Source organism: Lygodium microphyllum, chromosome 18 (assembly GCF_053477565.2).
Source record: "Lygodium microphyllum isolate KBCC chromosome 18, Lygodium_microphyllum_v1.1.10, whole genome shotgun sequence".
NCBI classification, from domain to species: domain Eukaryota; kingdom Viridiplantae; phylum Streptophyta; class Polypodiopsida; order Schizaeales; family Lygodiaceae; genus Lygodium; species Lygodium microphyllum.
Window position 1 is genome coordinate 80,329,871 of NC_141152.1, and position 25,590 is coordinate 80,355,460.

Below are 25,590 nucleotides of genomic sequence, written 5' to 3' on the forward strand. Positions count from 1 at the left end.
GAGATGCCTATACCAACTATTCCTAAGTCAAGATTCTAGACAGGTCTGGAATTTGGAGCAGATCTCTTCACTCTAGGAGCAATACAAGTGGAAGTAGTGGATTCATATGTCTACCAAGGGTTCGCATTTACAACATCCATTGGGAGACTCGCCATGGCACAAGTAGCTAGAGATAGACCCACGTGAGGATATGCAGCATTAGCCATGCTAGAGAGAGAATATTATCAAGCATAATTCCATGAGCTCCAAACACAGAGGTGGTTATTTGACACATTGGGCATACCAACCATGATGTACACAACACTAGTCTAGACCCCTAACCTAGCTACATATCTATGGGCACAGGTTAAGAGACCACAAATTATCATGCTCCTATGATCTGCAATAAACCATCGATACCACATGAGATCCTTAGAGCAAAGTTTGCAACATCCCCCATGATGATAGATGCCCTCTTCTAGACCATCAACTTTATACATAGAGCACAAGACAAGCACCCAAAAAGATTTCCTAGGAAGGCTTTTGAGGCTCCAAACAACAAGTACATGTCAATCCAAGACTAGAATACAAAACCCTACAAAAGAGATGAAAATATACAGAAAACAAAAGCTTCATAGTGAGATGCTCTAAAGCAAAACAAAACTAAAAATAAAGCTAAAGAGATGTGTGAAATAGTGAGTGTGAAATAATGAGTGTGTGAATACAATGAAAGTCAAACGAACGAATGATGAAGCCTACATACTCTAAGGACAAATTAGCCTATGGACCCGACCCATTAGCTTAAGAAACTAAGTAAAAACTACACTAGCCTAGAAAACCCTAAGGGTTCTAGCCTAAGTGTGTGGCCACCATCACACACCGTCATCAACAGGTCTCTCCCAATGAAACTCACATCAAGGCAAGGAAATGGTCCTAGGTGGGAGAGCATTAAAAGACCCTAGAATGGATGCAAAGAATACAAAAGGAGTGGTGTTACCATACCACCCACCAAACCTTCAAGGATACTATAAGGCAATGGCAGATGAGGCTGTTTGTATCAAACCATCACAATTTACCTTAAAATTCTTGGATAGTAGATACCCTATTGATCCCAAAATTGGCATCCCTTTTGGTATTTTACTAACTTTATTGAGTAACAGATTGGGTAGAAGCTGAGATTCCACAATCTCCTTGGCTGATCCAAAAGCCTCTTGCAGTAGATGCAATCAGCACATAAAATGGACCAATTGCCCCTTGAATTTCACCCATGACTTGCTCTAATTGGATCCCAACTAGCCAAATGTTACCAAAATTCATAATGGATGGGCTGGCATCTAAATTCCCTGATAATTCCATAAATTTCAACTCAACGTACGATGCCTTCTACTGATGGCACACGTCCCAAGTTGACTGCTAAACCCTAATTTCTATAGAAATTTAGGATTTACAGCTGAATTCCCTCTGTGGTCCACCAAATTTGGTTGAGATTTGCTCCAAATAGGTGAGATAAGCTGAGATCTTCTAAGAATTAACTAAAGCAAGTAAGTGAATGCCAAAGAGACAGAAAATTTAGAGATTTCTCGCAAAGAAACCCTTCAATCTTTCTGCTGCTTGTTTCAACCAACAAGAAAAGCAGTCACCTGCAGCTTAAGAGCACCAGAATTGCTATCGCCAGCCCCTGATGGACCTTCTCTACTGTGGCCTACGTATTGATGGCTCCAAATGGCTATCACTTGCTGCTGTAATCTGCCGTTTTCTGCTCAAAAAATGAACTAGGAACCTTCTCTCTCCTCCTCCAGCTTAAAAGTGATCTCAATGGTTGAGACCAAGCCCCATAAACGTTTTCTCAATTTGCATGGGTATTTTTGCCAAGTGGCAACCTTCTAAATTCAATTTTCAACATTATCCAAGCATTAAATTAATTTTCAAAATTAAATCATTCTGAAAATTAATTTCAACCCTTTTGACCTTGAACAAGCAAATGAAAAGGAGCAAACATAGCAAATGTGTGACACAAGATAGAGAGCAGCAACTCTTATTTCTCTCATAAGAAAGGTACATCAATAAAGTACTTGATCGTTTTTCTATGGGAGATGCTAAGCCCTTTGGTGTACCTTTACCACCATATCTTAAGCTTAGCAAGGCAGATTGCCCAAAACACGATAAGGCAGCCAGCTCTATGAAGGGTGTTCCTTATGCTTCAATTTGTGGCTCACTCATGTATGCTATAGTTGCCAGTAGACCTAACATTGCTCATGCAATGGGAGTTGTGAGCAAGTTTATGTCAAATCCTGGCAAAGCACATTGGTAGCAATGAAATGCATCTTACGGTACCTTAAGGGCACACAAAGAAAATGTATTTGCTATGGAAAGGGTACATTAGATTTGCAGGGGTATTGTGATGTAGACATGGCAGGTGACTTGGATACTCACAAGTCTACTAGCAGGTACATATTTACCTTGACTAGTGGGGCAGTTTCTTGGTGCTCTAGATTGCAAAAGATAGTAGCACTCTCTACCACTGAGGCTGAATATATTTCAGCCACTGAAGCTTCAAAAGAAGCTATTTGACTTGGTCATTTGGTCAAGGATTTTGGGCTGCCCACCAAAACACCTGTACTTGGATGTAATAGCCAGAGCGCTATGTGCCTGGCTAAGAATGCCATGTTTCATGCACGTACCAAACATATTGATGTTCGGCATCATTTTATCAAACAGGTTCTGGATGATGGTCTACTCACACTCACTAACATCAGATCACAGGATAACCCTGCAGACGTTCTCACTTAAAGTCTTGCAAAGGCTCAACATGAGCATTGCATTAGACTTGTGGGAGTCGGTTAAAGGTTCGCTTGGGACCTTTAAGTGGAAGGTTGTTGTGAAGGCCCCTTACGCTCTCCTGTACCCTAAGTATTAATACATTCTTTTATTCCGCGCGCACCACACTGGTACTATCGACCCTCACTCTTACACTCGCTCATTGTTTAGCACCTCGATTGGCATGTGTGCTCTCTCTACTTCCGCTCATACTCATCAATCCTTAGTCTGCAAGATAGGTGGTATCCTCTTGCCACCCTCAACCACCTCAAAAGGAGCTTTACCGGCGGAACTATGCACTGTGTTGTTGTAAGAAAACTCAACCAATGTCAAATATTGCTCACTGCTCCCACTATGCCTTGTGGTCTGAAATAGAGCATCTCAAAAGATCCAGCACTGTGAAATTTACTTCCTCAGATTGACCATCTATCAGCAGATGTAAGTATGATGAGACTTTCAACGTGATACCCATATTCTCAAACAATCACTTCCAAAATAAACCGGTTATCCGAGAGTCTCAATCACTGACGATCAACTATGATATATCATGATACTTGAAGATATGCTACAAAAATAATCATACTATATAATCAATCTTTATTTTCTTCCTCACTAGAATGAAATTGGGCATGTTTACTAAACCTGCAAATGATAGTCCATATCTCATCATTCCATGTACATGTCCTAGAAAGCTCAAAGATAAAATCCATCACAATACTCTGCCAACGTCTATCTAGAATAGACAAGGGTTGCAACAAGCCCGACACCTTTTACCTATCATGCTTTACCTTCTAACATACGATGCATGTCTTGACAAACTACTCTATATCATGTCTCAAAACTAGCCAATAAAAGAAACATTCCACTACCTTGACCATGGCATCAATACCTTTGTGTCCTGAATATAGAGCAATATGATTTTCAACGATAATTCTTGACCTCAACTACTTTGTGACACACAATCATCCATCTATCACCAAAAATCCATCTCTAAGCACAAAGTGCTCATGCCTCTAGCCATTGCAAAGCTGATTATATACATTGGCAAAATTCGAATTGGCAACATGTTGTTCTTTTATGGCATCTAACTCGGTGTGATAAACCATACTGATAGCTGAAAGTTGTGGCTTATATTGACAATGCATCAACCACAACATTCTTTTTACCATCAATAAGTACAATCTCAAAATGAAACATAAAGAGAAAATTCACCCATCTCATATGCTTCTTTGACAACTTTGTCTACTTCAAAAAGTACTTTAAAGTCTGACGATATGTCTGCATTGTAAGTTCAGCCCCCAACAAATAATGTTTCCACGTAGATAGTGCATGAATTACAACCAAGAGCTCTTTCTCTTAGACCTGCAAATTCTTCTCTGCACTGTGGAGAATTTGGCTCTCTTAAGCCACAAATCCATAAGAACAGCTCCAATGCTATTACCACAAGCATCACACTGAACCAGGAATACTTCCTTAGATTAGGCAACACAAGCACAAGATCTGATGTCATCTTATCCTTCAACTTTTCAAATGCTGAAATTTCCACTACTGTCCATCTAAATGGGCACATCCTTCTTCTGCAAGGCATACAATGGAGATGCAATTTCAACAAACCCACGTATATACTTCCTTCAGTAAGAACATAAATACAAGAAGCTGCGGATCTCATGCACATTTCTCAAAGGTGGCCACGATCGTATTGCCTCAACCTTTGTAGGGTCCATGCAAATACCATCAGTCAATACAATATGTCCCAAAAAGTGGATTTCATACAAAAAGAATCCACTTTTCTATCATTGATAACTAGCCTATGCTTATGCAATTCATTGAACACAATATCCAAGTGTGTTCTATGCTCTACCTCATTCTTTGAATAGACAATCGTGTCATCATACCCACTTTTCAAATTTATACGCCTAAATATGGCTGCCCCCTACAATCTATCCATAGCATCATCGATCTAAGGGATAGAAAAGTGATTTTATCGTGATCTTGTTTAGAGCATGATAATCAATGCACATATGCCATGAACCTTCCCTTTTCTGTACCAAAAGTACTAGAGAACAAAAGGAGATAAGCTAGGTTGAATCAGTCCTTTTTCTAACAGCTCATTCACCTGACTCATAATCTCCTCCTGCTAGGCTGAACAGACTCTATAGGGTGGCTTATTAGGTGGGCCACTTCCGAGGATAAGATCTATGCCATGATCTTTTGGCTCTTCAAGCGATATCTACCCTGGAAATGACTGAGAGAAGCAATCAACATACATTATTCAGGATATTGAATTGGTAAACATTACACTAAACTCTCTTCCAAAATCATATATTGGTTCTCACACTTCTTTGATGTTGTCATTCGAAAGAGGGGGGGGGGAATATAGCAGCCCTTTACTTTTGTGGAGTTGGAAGGCCTCTCGTTGCAAGAGGAGCAAACTTGAAAGAATGTTGCATTGCATTCAAGTGATATGGCTCTGCTATCCAAGTTTAAAGGCAAGGATAAAGCTAGGCAAAATGCACAAAATCAACAAAAGGGTGATGCTGGACACCCATCATACAATGCTGTCCAAGACTCATATAAGTCTAAAAAAAAGGAAAAACGCCATATTTGCAAGAAGCCATGTCATTATATTAATGAGTACCGAAAGAGATTGGCCAAAGAGAATAAGAAAGACTCTGGTTTGGCTATCCAAGAGGCATCAGCCAGCAAATCAGCCGATGGTGTGCTTCAGCCAACTTGATAGAAGAACATTATGCATTTCTCGCATACAACTATGATTCTTCTATGACTGGTATTTTGAGTTAGTTACAGGATGCAAGCTTGTCAGCTTTTGATCCTAAATTAAGGGCTATCTTCTTGCTCGTGACCTTGCCCGATTCATGGGAAGCATTGGTTGTGTCATTGAGCAATAACCCCAACTTGACATTCGATGGTGTGCGTGGTTCTATTCTCAATGAAGAGATTAGATGCAAGGCAAGTGGGGAAAACAGTGGATCAGCCTACAATGTAAGAGAAAGAACTGAAAAAATATCTAATGCTGCAAATAAGAATAAAAATCGCAACAAAAGCAAGGAAAAACAGCAAGACGTAACTTGTTATCAATGTGGTCACGAAGGGCATAAAAAGCCCGATTGCATGTACTTTAAAAGGGAACAAGAACGCAAGAAGCAGGCTAATGCAAAAGGCAAAAAGAGACCTTTAAGTGGAAGGTTGTTGTAAAGGCCCCTTACGCTCTCCTGTACCCTAAGTATTAATACATTCTTTTATTCTTTGTGTGTACCACACTGGTACACACCTATCTGTCGACCCTCACTCTTACACTCACACTGTTCAGCACCTCGATTGACATGTGTGCTCTCTCTACTTCCGCTCATACTCATCAATCCTTAGTCTGCAAGATAGATGGTATCTTCTTGACACCCTCAACCACCTCAAAAGGAGCTTTGCCAGTGGAACTATGCACTGTGTTGTTGTAAGAAAACTCAACCAATGTCAAATATTGCTCACTGCTCCCACTATGCCTTGTGGTCTGAAATAGAGCACCTCAAAAGATCCAACCCTCTAAAATTTACTTCCTCAGATTGACCATCTATCAGCAGATGGAAGTATGATGAGACTTTCAACGTGGTACCCATATTCTCAAACAATCCCTTCCAAAATAAACTGGTTATCCGAGGGTCTCGATCACACTGACGATCAACTATGACATACCATGATACTTAAAGATGTGCTACAAAAATAATCATGCCATATAATCAGTCTTTATTTTCTTCCTCACTAGAATGAAATTGGGCGTGTTTGCTAAACCTGCAAATGATAGTCCATATCTCATCATTCCATATACATGTCCTAGAAAGCTCAAAGATAAAATCCATCACAATACTTTGCCAACGTCTATCTAGAATAGACAAGGGTTGCAACAAGCCCGACACCTTTTACCTATCATGTTTTACCTTCTAACATACGATGCATGTCTTGACAAACTACTCTATATCATGCCTCAAAGCTAGCCAATAAAAGAAACGTTCCACTACCTTGACTATGGCATCAATACCTTTGTGTCCTGAATATAAAGCAATATGATTTTCAGTGATAATTCTTGACCTCAACTACTTTGTGACACATAATCATCCATCTATCACCAAAAATCCATCTCTAAGCACAAAGTGCTCATGCCTCTAGCCATTGCAAAGCTGATTATATACATTGGCAAAATTCGAATTGGCAGCATGTTCTTCTTTCATGGCATCTAACTCGGTGTGATGAACCATGCCGATAGATGAAAGTTGTGGCTTACGTGACAGTGCATCAACCACAACATTCTTTTTACCATCAATAAGTACAATCTGAAAATGAAACATAAAGAGAAAATTCGCCCATCTCATATGCTTCTCTGACAACTTTGTCTACTTCAAAAAGTACTTTAAAGTCTGATGATATGTCTGCACGGTAAGTTCAGCCCCCAACAAATAATGTTTCCACGTAGATAGTACATGAATTACAACCAAGAGCTCTTTCTCTTAGATCTACAAATTCTTCTCTGCACTGTGGAGAATTTGGCTCTCTTAAGCCACAACACGGCCATCCTCCATAAGAACAGCTCCGATGCTATTACCACAAGCATCACACTAAACCAGGAATACTTCCTTAGATTAGGCAACACAAGCACAAGATCTGATGTCATCTTATCCTTCAACTTTTCAAATGCTGAAATTTCCACTATTGTCCATCTAAATGGGCATATCCTTCTTCTGCAAGGCATGCAATGGAGACGCAATTTCAACAAACCCATGTATATACTCCCTTTAGTAAGAACATAAACACAAGAAGCTGCGGATCTCATGCACATTTCTCAAAGGTGGCCATGATAGTATTGCCTCAACCTTTGTAGGGTCCATGCAAATACCATCAATCAATACAATATGTCCCAAAAAGTGGATTTCATACAAAAAGAATCCACTTTTCTATCATTGATAACCAGCCTATGCTTATGCAATTCATTGAACACAATATCCAAGTGTGTTCTATGCTCTACTTCATTCTTTGAATAGACAATCGTGTCATCAAAGAAAGTGCTGGCAAATCTTCTATGTGGCCTGAAAATGCAATCCATCATCTGATTGAAAGTGACAAGAGCATTCATAAGCCCAAAAGGTATGACAAGAAACTCATATAGCCCAAAAGATTTTGTGAAAGCTATATTAGGCACATCCTCCGGTCTAATGCGTATCTGATGATAACATCATCGATCTAAGGGATTGAAAAGTGATTCTTTATCGTGATCTTGTTTAGAGCACGAAAATCAATGCACATATGCCATGAACCTTCCCTTTTCTACACCAAAAGCACTAGAGAACAAAAGGAGATAAGCTAGGCTGAATCGGTCCTTTTTCTAACAGCTCATTCACCTGACTCATAATCTCCTCCTGCTAGGCTGAACAGACTCTATAGGGTGGCTTATTAGGTGGGCCACTTCTGGAGATAAGATCTATGCCATGATCTTTTGGCTCTTCATGCGATATCTGCCCTAGAAATGACTGAGAGAATCAATCAACATACATTATTCAAGATGTTGAATTAGTAAACATTACACTAAACTCTCTTCCAAAATCATATCTTGGTTCTCACACTTCTTTGATAAACATTGTCTAGCAGGGGGGAGGGGGGGGATATTGGTAAACATTGTCTAGCGGGGGGTGGATAGCAACCCTTTACTTTTGTGGAGTTGGAAGGCCTCTTGTTGCAAGAGGAGCAAACTCGGAAGAATTTTGCATTGCGTTCAAGTGATATGGCTATGCTATCCAAGTTTGAAGGCAAGGATAAAGCTAGGCAAAATGCATAAAATCAACAAAAGGGTAACACTGGACACCCATCATACAATGCTGTCCAAGACTCATATAAGTCTAAAAAAAGGGGAAAACGCCATATTTGCAAGAAGCATGTCATTATATTAATAAGTACCGAAAGAGATTGGCCAAAGAGAAGAAGAGAGACTCCGGTTTGGCTGTCCAAGAGGCATCAGCTAGCAAATCAACCGATGGTGATGCTTCAACCAACTTGATAGAGGAGGATTATGCATTTCTCACATGCAACTATGTTCTTCTATGATTGATTTAGCATTTAATGCTACTAAAACGCAACAAACATGGTATTTTGACAATGGTACTTCAAAGCACATCACTTCCAAGAAGTGCCTGTTTACTTCTTTGCATTCAGCCCTTGCTAGGAAGCGTGTCTTGTGTGCGAACAGTAGCAATTGTGATATTTGTGGCATTGGGACAGTCACTATTACTGCTGCAAATGGTTCAAACTTCATGCTTCTCGATGTATTGTTTATGCATGGCATTACAAAGAACTTGTTATCTATTTTAACCTTCAATAAGCATGGCTTTCAAGTCATCTTTGAAGATAACAAATGTATTGTCAAAGACAGAGAGATGGACTATGCAATCGAGCTGTCTGGATGAGCTTTGGAAGTTTGATGACCTTCAAAGATGTTATATGATAGATGCATTGCTTCCAGTGGAGACTCCACCTCCTCATGCATGCAAAGGATGAATTTGGGGCAAGATGCACAAGTTTGCCTTCAAAAAGGATGATGCAATGCCTGTTGTCCGAAAAATGAAACTTATTCACTTTGATGTTTGTGGTCCCATGAGAACACCTGCACTTGGGGGTCACCTTTATTTTGTCACATTTATTGATGCCTACTCGGTATACATGGGTGTATGGGCTGATGTCTAAATTCGATGTATTCATGCATTTTAAGCCCCTTGTGACAAAGCTTGAGGCTAAAACTAGTTTAAAAGTGTGGACACTTCGCACTAATAGGGGGGGGGGGGGGGGGGGGGGGGGGGGTATATGTCTCGTGCATTTGAGACATATTTGTTGAATCGTGGCATTGCCCATCAAGCCCCTATTAGAATGACTCCTCAATAAAATGGAGTTGCTAAAAGGAAGAATCGCACTCTCGTGGAAATGACTCGTTGTATGTTGAAAAGCAAGGGGCTGCCACATAAATTTTGGTTAGAAGGACTTCAATGTGTCAATCATGTATTGAATCGGGCACCTACAAAGGCTTTGAAGACGATCACACCATTCGAAGCTTGGCATGGCAAGAAACCCAATGTTCACTACTTCTGAGTGTTTGATTTCATAGCATATGCACATGTTTTGAAGAGCTTCATGGGAAGCTTGATGATAAGGCTGTAAAATGCATTTTTATTGGCTACATTTCGGAAAACAAACGCTATCGCATATATGACCCACGCACGAAGGTGTTTGTCAATAAGGATGTCATATCTGCTGAAAATGCAATATTTCACATAACCAATTTCAAATGCCAGCCAGACATGAGGTTGGTAATGTTTTTGAAGGCCTTTTACCACTTTCTTTGGAGTCCATGCCCGCTGTAAATGGTAGAACGGTCATATTACAACAAGCTATTCCATACACTCCCAAATAGAAGGGTATTAATGAGGGTTTGCCACATGCTCTAGAGGTAGCAATTCTGCATTATTATTTCCAGGGGGGGAGACTTGCATTTACAAGCTTGCAATGATTCAGATTGGACTGGTAATGCAGACACTAGGCAATCTACTAGAGGACATTATTTCTTTTTGGGTTGTTCATGCATTTCATAGCTAAGCAAGAAACAGCGTATAGTGGCTACCTTATCTTCTGAGCCTGAGTACAAGGAAGCCTTCACTGCAACAATTGAATGTGTATGGTTGCATAAATTGTTGGCCGATCTACAGATTTCTTTGAAGGGTCCTACACCCATTCTTTTTTACGGTCAGAGTGCTATCGCAATGGCATTGAATCCTATGTTTCATCCTCATAGGAAACACATTAAGATACATTACCATTATGTCAAAGAGATATGCTATGCAAGAGAGATCAATTTGATGTATGTCCCTACACAAGAGAATGTTGCAGACATTTTCACCAAAGCAAGAAGCTTTACTCAATGCTCTACTACAAGTTTTACTTTCTCCCCTAGATCAAATGCAATCTCTTGGAGTAGCAACATGCACACCCTACCACGGCTCTTTCCCCAACAGCAGCTAAGTACCACGCTCAAAAGGTGGTGCGGCTCCACCACATGCTTGCAAAGATTGGTTTTCCACAAACAAGTCCTTCTTTGCTATGGGTCAACAACCAAAGTCCTCTTGCTCTCAAGAAGAACCCCGTGTTTCATGCTCACACAAAACACACTAAGATTCAGTACCATTACATTCGGGATGCATCTTCGAGTCAGAGTTAGCAATGGTTTGCTATCCCATGGAGGACAATGTAGTGGACATTTTCACGAAGCCTTGTCTCCTACCTCTATGCTCCATCACATGCAAATTTTAGGCCTTCAGCCACTCCTAAGATTTGAGAGGGGGTGGCATTTCATGTATTTCATGTTGTTTATCTCCACTCTATGGAGACGTTGGAGCTTTGACAATCAAGCATTTCATTTTCCAACTTGTCAGTTTGTTTTAGTTTTGGTTACACTATTCACACTGACAAGGACTGAGTGCACTTTGTCTTTATGCCAATTGGTAGGCATGTTCACACTCATAACAAAGGTCACAGGATGGTAGCGTTTTTGTCAAGTCGGCCAGATTTTGTGCACTCCTTTGCTGCTGGTTGGCCAGTCTTTGCTCTAGCCGCTATATATAGAGCTGCTGCCTGCTGTCTGCCTCATTCAGTCAGTCATCTCCACATTCTCTCTCCTCAGCCTGCTGTCATTCCTCCATCTGCCCATTCCGGTGGCCTCATCAACAAATTCCAGCTGCATGAAGGGGATCAGGACAGCCTTATATTCAGCTTTCTTTTGCGGATCAGTTCAGTCCATTCCTTCATCTTTTCTCAGTCTCTCTCTTCCCTTCTCTCTCTGTGTTCATGTTTCTCTTCCATTACGCACTCCCACATACAAAGTATCCACTGATCCAATTTGCACTCTTGAAGGGGTAATAGATATCATTAGGGTCTAGTTTTAAGGTTATACCCTGTGCCCGTCGAGGGACATGATGTTTGACTACCATTTTCAAGAGAAGTGAGGTAGACTCTCACTCTCGACCTGTGACTTTTGACTTGTTATTAGAGTTATGAAATCAACTCCATTCGATATCTAAACAAAGGGGGTCTTCCTTCCTACATTTGTAAATGGGACTTACCAATTGAAGACAAGTGAGGAACGATTATGATTCTAACTCTAAATTTTCAAGAATGCTATTAACCTTAAATCAAGGACAATCTATTCTCAAGTCTCAGTAGAAAGTAGAGACTTTGGAACCATAAAATCTACAACAGTATATATAGCTCACTTATTGTACTTCACAGCAAGCAGCAAGCCTCGTCGTGTCAAGTGCACATTTTGCCCGTGTTAGTCATCAGATTGTCCTCTCTCTCTCTCTCTCTCTCTCTCTCTCTCTCTCTCTCTCTCTCGTGTGCGCGTGCGTATGAAGTGATTACGAAAAAGATTCACCTGATCAAGGAGCTGGAGACGGCCACGCTCGTAACGAATAGCTTGAAGCTCAGCCGCCTGATCCATGGGGGGCTAAACAATTCACAGGGCACTCCTGGGGCTGTCGATCCTGGGCTTAGGCTGCTGCTTCCTCTTCACCCCCTTGGCTTGAGGCGATCATAGCAGCTACTTGCCTACTTCAATGGCGACAGTGAAAAGAAGGCAACGTCAGAGAAAAAGGAAAAGGGTAAAAAGGATAAACATGTAGAGAGCACGTGCAATGCATATGGTCCTGGAGGGTGGCCAAGTTCATTGCCGTCGAATGCTATAAATGAATGGATATATACATTGACTTTATTATTTCAACGCAGGTGTCAAAGGCGAAGGCATTGATTGTTTCCTATTCCTAACTCTTTAGACCCCTAGGTCGATTCGGATTGTTCCTATATTCCAATGAAACAATTTTAATTTTAGGGTAAGGGGGCCAACTATAGAACACCTAAGAAAAAAGATGTATTTTTTTAGGGGGGGGAGGGGGGAGGGGGATTTCACATTTTGCAGTTTTTCGAGATTTGAATATATGAGCATGTAGGTGATATCAAGAGGAATCAAACGAGTCTAATATTAAATTTTTATTTTATTTTTAAAAAATAGTTTATATAATTTTAAAAAATGCAATTTTGGGAGATAAGGCTACACTTGAGAGCTAGTAATGTAACACGTTTTGGCAAATCAATGAGTGACATCTAAGCAAGATTCTAAATAGATTGTTCTTTTTTTGTAACATCACTAGCCCCAAGGTGTTTGCTTTTTGGCACCTATTTCGCAATTGGCTCCCTTACCCTAGTCGTATAGGATTGACTATGGCGAGGGGAGGGGAACAAGAATAGCATTAATGCCATCCAATCAAAGTCTCCATCATTTTCGACCAAGTTTTCTTTAGTCCACTTTACCCAAACATTGTTGATGTGTCTCTTGTCATGGATGAGAGTAGAGTGGGATTTGGAAATTGCACAAAGTGTGACAAAGGGTTGTAAGGCTAAGGCATTAGAGTGTAAGCATTGATGAACATGTGGGTCCTTGTATGGTCATTGTGCATGTGGGTGGATTGGATAGGAGTGACCAGATTCTGAGCTTTTGTGCATGTTAAACCTCACCCACCTTGTAGATGAGCATGAGATATTTGCGGGTCTTTATGTCATTGTAAACAAGCAACAAATTGAGGGTTTAATTTATGGAGGGGTAGGCATACATGTGTAGGGAATTAATGCAAATGCAAAAGCAAGAAGGTTCAAACATGAACATGTGAAAGAGGGGTTGCTACAACAACTCAACAAGAAGAAAGGAGGCAAGGGGATTCATCATTAGGCAGTATGAGATGATGTTACTTGCATACACAACTATGTGGCAAACACCTCTATATACAAAATGTCCTCTCCTTCCCTTCCAAGCCCTCCTCCCCTACACCAATGTGTTATCATAGTGCACCCATGATTAATCCCTTGGGAAAAGAGGTTCTTGAGCAATCAAGAAGAAAGAAGGGGAAAGCATGGACATCCATGGGAAAGACATGGCTATAAGTCAAGAAGAAAGAAGGAGCAAACATGAGCATGCATGTGAAAGGGATGGACATGGACATTAAAAGAAGAGCCCAAAGGATTCAAGGGCAATGGAAACCAAGGAGAAGATCCCAGAGAATTAGAGGAAGCAACAAAGTTTGGGAAATTAATAAATTGTTTGGAAGGCCTGATGAGGAGGAAGATGATGAGAGCTAGTTGGCATATTCAAAAGTGCAATTGGGTTTTCCTTCTTTATTGGGTTGAAGGATTGGATTGTCTATCCTTAAAAGAGCTCACATGCAACAACACTTGTGACATGTCCCCCTAGGATCCAACTTGCACACCAAACATGACACAAGCTATATCCACAACAAAGAACCTAAAAGGAATGGACATCACACCCACCTCCTAGCCATGCACCATCCCATACCACCAATTCACAATGTCCTAGTGTACAAACATGTTGGCCTACAAGCCAATATTCGTAGGGTGGTGATCACGTAATGGCATGCACAATAGGACCTTTGAGTCTGTTAAATAGGACTCAATTACCCTAGCCCTAAACTATCCCTAGTGCATTAGCATTAGGTCTCTTTAATGACCATTGTGACCAATGCTACTAGCACCTATCCAGATGTCCAAGGATGTAACAAGAAAATTATGGGTGTTTCATATGCTAGTGGGCATGTTATTATTTGTCATCTTCTATGTACATGTCTTGCTTGTGAGCCTCAATTTGAGTCAAACAAGGACTTTGGGAGCTCATTGCCTCAATTGTTGGCTCGTCTTGTATGTTAGTCTTGTTTATTTTAGGCACATTAGGTGGAGATTATAGTGTCTCTATATTTCATCCACTAGTCAAATTTACCATGTGCACACTACACATTGGTCATCATAGAGTGCATTTGCTAGTTATGTCACATGGTAGTTGGCAACCTCATTTTCAACCTATGATTGTCTATGCCTTAATCCATGCCTCCCTGCAACCATCATTCTTACTCATCTTCCTCGTCCATATCTTTTGCCATCAATTTTTATGCCCCTCCTTGACACATCTCCATAAGGAGCATGAGCCGATTGCGTGTAGCCTTTTTTTTGGGTTTTCAAATTAGTGTTCTTCTATTCATTTTCATTTCATATCTATTATTTTTCTTTCGTCTATTTTCCTCTTTTGTGTACACTCTTATAACATAAATGTGTCAAGGTAAAAGTAGACAACTATGCAAGGGGGAGGGATCGACACTCAAACCCAACTCCCTAACTAGCACTTAATGGATGCTCAATGTTAAATTTTCCTCATCAAATATGAGGGATACAAGAGTGCAATGTGCCATGGTTGTGTTTACATGGGATCGCCTTACAATTGAAGATAGAGCTATATGATTGAATCATCAATAATAATTAAGTACATGGCCAATAAGTGTACAATAAGGAAGAGGGTCAAAGATAAGGGAGAAGGTTATGAAAACATATGAGTGAGAATACTTGTGTATCATTATGAGTTTATATGTTCATGTGCTTTCTATCCTAATTTACTATGACCATGTATGATGCCCTATGCTAGGTTACTTCCTTTGCTTACATGATCATCATTAATTTACTATGTACATGGGATCTTTACAATGGTGTACTATGGTTTATGCACATGGGCTTTAAATCTTATTTTTTATTTTTCCAACAATGAAAGAAGGTTAAAGTGAGACTTGAGAAAGTTGGAGAGAAGCATGGACCCTTGAGAATGAGAGAAAGACGTGGAAGAAGTTGGACGATAGGCTTGAAGAAATTCAAATGACAATCAATTGCTTGTTTGTTACAGTTATAACATGTATAGGGTTAACTTTAAGCAAGTCACTTATTGATCTTACATCAATCCTTGGTATTATGGAACCCAACTTTGCATTTGAAATGGAATAAGTGCACAAAGAGGTTGTACAAATGACAAGTAGCCCTTTGAAGACAAGTCATCAAACCTCATATTGCAAGTGCACTTGTGTCCTTTGTCTTTCCCCCTTGTTACCAATGTAGCCCTAGTTTATTCCAATGCAAACTTGCATAGGTTTAGTTCCTTGATTTCTTGTGTAAGGCTTGGAGTATCATGCAACCTTGGTTTTTATCAATTTTGAGTAGAATGGCTTATTTTCAGATTAGTATTTTTGTATGACTGGAGGCACAATGGATTGAGCAATGTAATGGAATCTCAATACATAACCAACCAAGATGCATACATCAGTGACAACATCATGATAGAGATAGGTGTCGGCCCAAAAGTAATGTTAGATCAACCCACTAAGCATCAACTACATACATAAAGCATGACAAGAGCATGTACATGTCACCAAGTCCCACGGTCTCGTTATAAGTCCCTCAAACTCAACTGTGTAGCCAAAAAGCTCAATGTAATATCCAAATGTTAAGAAGTGGCTCCCACCACTAGAACAAAATTCAAATGCCAAACAAGCAAACAAAGCTCAAAGCATCATGCGAAAGGCATCCATACATCCAAGATCCAAGTAGCATATATCCAGGAGCATCCGATCCAAGTATCTTGTTGCAAAGCTCTTACTGGAGCATCAAATAGCCATACATTACAGTGAATGACAATCAATGCTAAGATTTCAAGATTTAAAACTCCAATATTATCTCAAAGACAATTTGGAAGCATAACCAACCATGTAACATGAGCCATAAACATTGGTACATCACCTAGAATGATCAGTAAGCACCTGGGAGCAATAGACATATGCTTTCATTGATAAAATAGCATTCATCCCTATTATAAATAGCAATGAAAATACCTCTGTAAACTGAGCAAAAGAGTGCTCAAATTAGTCCAATTCCATATCATCCCCCAAGTATCCCACATCAATATATAAGCATGCGGACATCCTAGGAAGCATATACAAGCTCCAATGTTCGAGAAAACTTTGTTCGAGCTCTATAACAGTAGGTCTGTTGTTTATGATAGCAAGGAATGGAGGTTGGGAGCTCCAAGACTCAAGTAACCAATGCGGAGGACTGTCGAGGATGATTGCCAAGTGACGGGAGCAATGCCTCCAACTAGTGAGAGGTGGGATGAAGCTAGAGAAGGAATAGGATAGCTAGGTGCAAATCATGTTGGTTGTCCCTATTGTTGTGGCTGCTACTGCTGATGGTACTAAAGGCTTAGGGAAGCTCAGTAGGTCCCAGGGAAGCCTTGGGACAAGCCTCAACTAATAGGAAGAAGTTGGATTTAGCTCCTCAATGCTAGTGCAATGGCTTTGATACTAGTTGAAGGGAGTGAGCCCTGAAGTGGAAGCACATAGTGGAAGCAAGAGCTATGGTGGAAAGAGCAAGAGCAAGAGCAAGAGAGAGAGACACACAAGATATGGGAACTCCAATAGTCACAATGTGTGGCTAGCTTTCCCTTTATTCAAATATCAGTGAAAGAATAAAGAATGAAGTGACAGTGATGGGCGCTTACCACCTGCAATGTACAGGTGTGTAGGTATGCATGTGCTATCAGTGTAACTAATACTTGGACAGTTAGGCACAAGTGCCTTTACCCCCAACAATCCAACAAGGATGGAGAAAGAGTATCTTAGACACTAATAGTGAGGCCTAGATAGCATTCTATAATGCCACACCTTTAGAGTAGATCCCATCTACATTTCCTACCCACGAAGATATGGTATGGATTATGACCGTGAGAACCATTGCAAGTATGAATTTCCCCTAATCTTCAATGTCAATGATCATAGTGAAGAAGATAGCCTCAAGCTCTAGGAGAGAGACTTGGTCCCCTCTTTTAAGTGCTTTGTGATGAACTTTTCGTATTATCCAAACCCGGCCTTTACCACCTCTAACTACCTACAACTGCTCCTCACCTTCTTAACCAAAAGAGAGTATCAAAGGAAAAAGGCATACAACTACCTACTATGACCACTCCTCACCTTACTTAACCAAAAGAGAACATCAAAGAACAGAGGCATGTATACATGTTCTTTGACATAAATGCAAGTCTTGATAAGTATGTCATGGTACAACTCATCCTTCAAGCTACTATGTTGCTAGCTTACTGCTTGAATTTGCTCAAGGATGTGAATGGTAGTCAGTTCACAAGTTGCATCCACCCATTCCTACCTAGAACACCATTGATAGCAACATTATCCATGAAGAGCACTCATACAATGGGTCTCTATCCATGGCACATTATTCAATGTTGCAATACAAACACATTAGATAAAGTAAACACAGCCACTCCCCATCAAAACAAGTGTGGCATAGATTTAACATGGACAAAAACCTTGTAAAGTGGGCTTAGATGCTCAATCACTTTGTAATCTAATCCACAGAAGACAATAAACATAGGCACTCCTAAAAAATAAGAAGAGAATACAATAGACATTGATACATTTGACCGATAACATAGACTAATTAGCGAGTGAATACAACTAGTGAACTATAGTTAGGTTGCTTATGCACATGACCAGTAATCTATTGATAGTTCATCATACTTAAATTAGGACACTTGGTGTTTTCTGAGGAAAGGTCCATCTCAAATTAATGTCCACCTCCTATGGCATGCTTATTTGACTCCATTTTTAAATTTTGCATGACTTAAAAGCATACATCATGGTTGCCTAATCCCAACCATACAAAGTAATGTAGGTCCATGGAGAGCACTTTTAATGGAAATGATCAACAAATAAGGCAATTTTCTATACTAATCCAAAACATTAAACTAAACAAATTCCCTCCTAACTTGAGAGTAAAATAAGACACATCAAATAGTTAACAAAATATATAGTAAACCACAACATTGCCACACCAAATACATGCAAATAACCAATACATTTTCCTCTTGGCATGATATTGGATCAAAGATGCATAATACTCCAAGATACACACAATATACCAATGTGCATTCAGATTCTTTGACAGTTCTTGGTGCCAGTCGCATATTCATCACTGTTGGTTGGAACTATTCCTTGCAGTTGCAAATTGTCTTATATCAATGATTTTCCCTCTTTGGCATTGATTTCTCACTGATGTACTTCATCTTTAGCATGTTGTAATTGCAATTTACTACACTATTTATGCAAGCAGGCACCTTCATTTGACAATTCTTTGCATTGAGTTTGTGGACAACTCATTACTTGGTTAGTACCCTTGTTTTCAGCTTGATTTGGTTGTGGTTTTGGGGTTATTTGTAGTAATTACAGTGGCCTATTTTGACAGTTTGTGCACTTGTTTGCCTTCATTATGGCTGGTGGTTCGACTGATACTACTATCTTTAATATTGACAAGTTGAATGGCACCATCTACAGCTATTAGAAGGCCCAAATTTGGCAAGTTTTAGTGTAGAAAATGCATATTAGGCCCTTGAAACATAAAGGTGTGAAGTTTGAACTTATTGATGCAGATGATTAGGTTGAATTAGATTAGCTATTTAAGTCCACCATCATATTATCCCTCTCTAAGTAGGTGTTTTATAATGGGCAGTCTGCATGGGAATTATGGGAAAAGATTTGCAATGTCTATGACAAACAGAACCCCACTTCCTAGATGTATTAGTTGAAGCAACTCATGGACCCTTGTATGAAGGAGGGCACTTCTGTGTCAGCCCACTTAAATGAGTTTCATTCCATTATTAGTCATTTGTCTTAAAAGGGGATTGAATTTAAGGGCACTCTTATTCCCTTATTTCTCTTAGTGACACTACATGAATCATGGGATACCTTTCACACTGCTACGTGTGTACTCTTGATTGAAGAGGTTAACAAGAAGAATGTTGATGCTTCCTGCACCTCTCATGCTTTGACAATTAGAGGCAATGATGGTAGGGATGGTAATGATTGCCATGGTGGCAGAGACTCTTAGCAGTCTCACTTTCAGCCAAGTGGCGAGTCTCGCAGTAAGTCTTGTGGTCATAAGTCCTCATTGACTTGTCATTACTATGGAAAAGCAAGGCATATTCGGCCACAATGCCATAAGATGTGTGAGGACAAGTGCAAAGAAAAGGGCAAGGACAAAGCACATGACAAAAATGATGATTGCAACATTGTCCCTAGCAAGTCCAATGTTAACACTGAAGAGATTAATGTTGTGCAAACTGATTTTGATGATGATTTCATATTGCAGCTTGATGATGATTTTGATGATGATCTCTTGATACTTCACAGTTGACTGATGCCTTGTCAAGGTATACTCGATGTTGGCTGATAGATTCAAGGGCTTCTTTTCATGTGACCCCTCATAGAGAGTGGTTTTACTCCTATCGTAGTTTGATTGGATTTTTCCATTTGGGTAATGACCTGGCATTGGTTAAAGCTGGTATTGGTGATGTCCACCAGCTTATAGTTTGATTCAGGCTACATGTTTACTCTTCATGATGTACGTCATGTATCAGCTCTCATGAAAAGCCTTATCTCTACTAGCACTTTGGATGATGCAGATTATGTAGTTTCTTTTGGTGATTTCTCATGGAAGATTACATGTGGGAATCTTGTCATTGCACATGGTGCTAAGTCCGATACTGTCTACCGCTTGCTTGTATCTGGGTCACTTGACCATATTTTGGCAGTGGATGCAGTTCCACATGTATCTCTTTGGCATCATTGCCATGGACACATGTCCTTGAAATGAATGAAAATGCTTACTCGTTTGCAATATCTTCCACCCCTTGACTATGAGTGCTTTGAGTCTTGTGATCATTGTTTATATGGTAGGCACACATGTAATATGCATAAAAAGTCTGGTATAAAACGCATGGGTGAGCCATTGGCTCTTGTTCATTCAGATGTATGTGGTCCTATGTCCTACAAGTCATTAGGTGGCATGAAGTTTTTTGTTACTTTCATTGATGACTATACACATAAGGTCTGGGTATATCCTATTAAGCAAAAATTAGAAGCCTTGGCTACATTTTAGCGTTGGCTTGCTTTGGTTGACAACTAGTCTAGATATAGGTTGAAATGCGTAAGGTCAGATAATGGGGACGAGTATATCTCAAAGCCTTTGAGTAGTTTTGTGATGAGTGAAGTATTAAGCATCAGTTGGCCACCCTGTATACCCCACCCTAGAATGGTATGCGTGAGGGCATGAATAGGACAATTTAGGAGCGAGTTCACAGTATGCTCCAGCCAAGTAGGCTTACCATAGTATTTTTGGGCTGAGGCAATTACTACTGATGTACACTTAATAAATTGGTCCCCATGTACTAGTCTTGACTATCAGGTTGGCAGACGAGGTATGTTCTGGAAAACCTCCCTCATAAGCTCATTTGCATGTTTTTGGTTGTGAGGCTTTCTATCATGTACCCATGGACAAGCATAATTAATTGGATCATAAGTATAAGAAATGCATCTTTCTTAGTTATGGGGATGTAGGTGAGATGGGTTATTGCTTATAGGATCCGTACACTTTCAACATTATCTGCAACCATGATGTTGTTTTCCATGAGAAAAAAATACATAAGTAGCCTAAGCATTCCGTTGAGGTACACATGGTGATATTTCAGGGGGAGCCTCCTACTGTATAGTCAACTAGACAGTGACCGCTACTGATGCCCTAGTGGCTCAAGTCCCTGATGCTTCATAGGATGTACATGCCCCACAACTAGTTTTGAGGTGGTCTATTAGAGATAGAGGACAACCTACACTATTTGAGCCCTCTATGGATTATGTTATGGTGACAGATATGTTGATGAGCCTCTTACTTATGACGAGGCCATGCGCAGAGGTGATAGACACTCTTGGGAGAGGGCCATGCAGTCAAATCATGTCTCACTGTAGAAAAATTTATATGTGGGATTTGGTTCCTTTGCCTAGTGATAAGCATGTTGGAAGTGGGTGTACAAGTTGAAAAGTACCCTTGGACACCCCAAGCTGGGATACAAGGCTAGATTGGTTATTAAGAGCTTCAAGCAACAACATGGTGTGGACTTTGATGAAGTCTTTTCTCCTATTGTGAAGAGGACCGCTTGATACTGGCTTTGCTTGCTTAGCTTGACTTGGATCTTTATCATATAGATGTCAAGACGGCTTTTGTTCATGGGGACTTGCACGATGATATTTACATGGAGCAGCCCAAGGGCTTTGCTAAACATGGCAGGGAACACTTAGTGTGAAGATTGAGGAAGAGCCTTTATAGCCTTAAATATGCACATAGGGAATGGTATCACAAGTTTGATGCCTTTATGCATTCACATGGATATTCTATGGATCTATGATTACACATAAAGAAGGCTCATGATGGTAGCCTTATGATTTTGATCCTTTGTTTGGGTGATATATTGATTGCTGGGAGTGCTCATGATGAGTTAGATGCCTTAAAAGGTCAGCTTAAGAAGAGCTTTGAGATGAAGGACATGGGATCGGTCTCACATATTCTTGGGATGCACATTATGCATGATCGCTCTAAGGGGCTCCTCTACTTGTCACAAAAGGAGTACATTCAGAAGGTCCTTAAGCGGTTTCATCTAAAGGATGTTAAGCCTATTGGTTGTCCTTTACCTTCTCATGTGAAGGTTAGTTAGGTTGATTGTCTGCAGGCCTGATTAGTAGAAGGTTGAGATGGCCAAGATCCCTTATGCATCCATAGTGGATAGCTTGATAGATGCCATGATAGCCACTCGTCCTGACATAGCATTCGCAATGAGAGTTGTGGCATGCTATATGGCTACCCCTGGCGTAGATGGCTTGAGATGTCATCAAGGGTATTGTGAGGTACTTGAAGGGCATAACAACTATGTACATATGTTATGGTGGCCAGGCTACAAGAGTCATGGGATACATTGACTTTGATTATATAGGATATGTAGACAATAGGAAGTCCATCTCTGGCTATGTCTTCACCTTTGCTAGAGGCTGGTGGAGAAATACGTGACCATCTCTACTATAGAGGTAGAGTATGTTGCAACCACTGAGGCTTGCAAGGAGGTTCTCCGGTTATGCCGTAAAACCTCGGCATTATTGATGTGGTCCCTACACTGCATTCAAATTCTATGAGTGCCATTTAGTTGGCCAAGAATCAGGTCTTCCATGCAAAGATAAAATACATTGAGATGCATTACCACTTCGTCAAAGAGGTCATTGAGAGACAAGTCTATTGAGCTTGTCAAGATCTCAATTGACCAAAATCCTGCAGATTTTCTCACAAAAGTCTCTTAACGGAGCGTTTTGCCTTCCTTGGGAAGTTGATGGGGCCGTTGGATCAAATGTCTTTCCTCATCTTGTTGTACTTATTTATATTTGTACTTTATCACTTTTTTCTTATTCTCTCCTCACTAGGGGCACATTCCGTTTAACTGGGAGGTTGTTGGGGGTAAAGACGCATGTGTCTAGTCGCCTGTGTATTAGTTACAATGACAATACCCACATACGTGCACACCTATACATTGCATGTACTTGTCACCCATCACTGTCACCTCATTCTTTATTCTTTCAATGACATTTGAATAAAGGGAAGGCCGGTTACACATTGTGACTATTAGAGTTTCCACATCTTGTGTGTCTTTATCTTTTGGTCTTGCTCTTTCCACCATAGCTCTTGCTTTCGCTCTGAGCTTCCACTTTAGGGTTCACTCCCTTCAGTTGGGCTTTATATCCTAGCAATTTCTTAGTTGTTTCAAACACTTTATCATCCCAATATCTTGCATGCTTATATTGCCATGATCTAGGAACTTGAGTTTTGTGGTTAGACTATCTTTTTGTTGAGGTAGTTGCAATGGAGCTTTTGTGTAGAGATGTAGGTTGAGAGAGAGAGAAGAGATAGAGACACATGATTTGTGCCTCTATAGTAGACAGTGCAACACACTTCTGCAACTTGGATATCCAAGAAACAGATACTCTTGTGAAGGTAAGCACATATCCTGAAGTGGACTTGTAGTCTGCATGTCCAGCGTAGTCTGCATCCATAAAGCCAATGATAGATGTCTTCTGCTTACCAAAGCAGATGCACAAATCCTTTGTGCCCTTGAGGTATCTCATAATACCTTTCAATGCTTCCCAATGCTTCTTGCCAAGGTTTGCCATGTACCTGCTAACCACTCCCACTGTAAAGGCAATGTCAGGATGTGTAGCAACCATAGCATACATCAAATTGCCAATGGATGAAGCATACATAATCTTGGCCATTTCAACCTTCTTATCATCAGATGTAGGGCTATCCTCTGCAGCACTGAGTTTCACATATGGAGGCAATGGAACTCTGATTGCTTTCCCCCCCTCCATATTAAAATGCTGCAAAATCTTGAATATATACTCCTGTAGAGTAACCCCTTCGATCTATCTCTGAGTATCCACATCTCAAGAATGTGATTGGCATCACCAAGATCCTTCATGTCAAAGCTACCATGAAGATTTTGCTTCAGTGAATCCAAGGCATGAGTATCCCTGCCAGCAAATCAACATGTCATCGACATACAAAACCAATATAATCAGGTTGCCATCTGCTACCTTCTTGGTGTACAAGTAGTGATCAACTTGACTTCTCTAAAAGCCCTGAGACTGCATTAAGGTATCAAACTTATGATACCATTCCCGTGGTGCCTACTTCAACCCATAAAAACTTCATTACTTTACAAACCATCGTCTCTTTGCCTTTAGCAACAAAACCTTTAGGCTGTTGCATATATATATCCTCATGCATATCACCATGTAAGAATGCAGTATTTACATCCATCTGTATGAGCTTCATATCCTCAATTGCAACCAAGCCCAAAATGGTTCTCAAGGTAGTCATCTTGACTACAAGAGAGAATATATCATCAAAGTCAATTCCATGTTCCTGCTTGTACCCCTTTGCAACCAACCATGCTTTGTACTTTGACAAAGAACCAGAAGTGACCTTCATCTTGTAAACCCACTTGCATGGAAGAGTTTTCTACCCTTTAGGTAGTTGCACCAAGTCCCAAGTACCATTCTTATCAAGTGATTCTATTTCCGATAGCATGGCCTTGAACCACTTCTTGCTATCCGGTCTAGTCATTGCTTCCTTGAAGCATGACGACTCACCACATCTCTCAACGTGACATAATCTACAGCATACTGCGCACTAGGAAAAAACTTGACAGGTGGTCTTGATGGTCGAGTCGACCTATGGAGCAAAGACTCAGCATTTGCTGGCTGTTGGGCATGCAAATCTGCATTTACAAGTTGTTGTCCTAAAATACGGACATGTAATTATGCATATATAAGTTGCTGTCCTGACAGTTCAAGCTGTCCTAACTACATATTTTCAAGTTGAAACTGTGGTGTATCATGGGCAATACCTTGCTGGCAGTGTTCATTTTTGAAGGGCTAGTCCATATTTTCTCCTGAAGCTCTCTCTATGATCTTGCCCTCGAATGTCATTTTTCAAAATATAGCCTTCGAATGATGTGTGCAATAAATATTACCTTTCAAGATCTAAAGTTTGTGCAAGGATTCAAGGAAGCTTTTTAATCAAAATCACTTAACAACGGTAAAATTCTAATTCATGTACAAGACAATTTTTCCTTTCAATTTTTACTATACATATTAGATTTAATCAACTCTATTATGAATCATTGATATAGCTTTTACTATCTAGCCTCGATAAACTATGTAATCAGACCTATTTTCATGCATCTTTGGTAAGAAACTTCAAAGTAATAAATGAGACATAAATCTTTGTATTCTTACAAGCTTTAACAACAATGTTAATATCTTTTTATTTGAATTGTATGCAAAATAACAAGTGTGAAATCTCAAGTCAATAAAGAAAATAAATTAGAATAGTTCATACAAGTGATAAAATAGTGAGAGGCTAGAGCACAACTAT

General features: G+C 40.1%; 1 protein-coding gene across 1 annotated transcript in view; it reads right to left on the reverse strand.

Annotated features, from left to right (window-relative positions):
* LOC148021069 (NagB/RpiA/CoA transferase-like superfamily protein) overlaps nt 1–12,574 on the reverse strand; it is a 101,142-nt gene extending 88,568 nt beyond the window's left edge. The window contains exon 1 of the mRNA XM_087698203.1: nt 12,272–12,574. Within this exon, the coding sequence (XP_087554329.1) occupies nt 12,272–12,337 (66 nt within the window). The 5' untranslated portion in view covers nt 12,338–12,574. The remainder of the gene's footprint in view (nt 1–12,271) is intronic.
* Between the last annotated feature and the right edge of the window lie 13,016 nt (nt 12,575–25,590).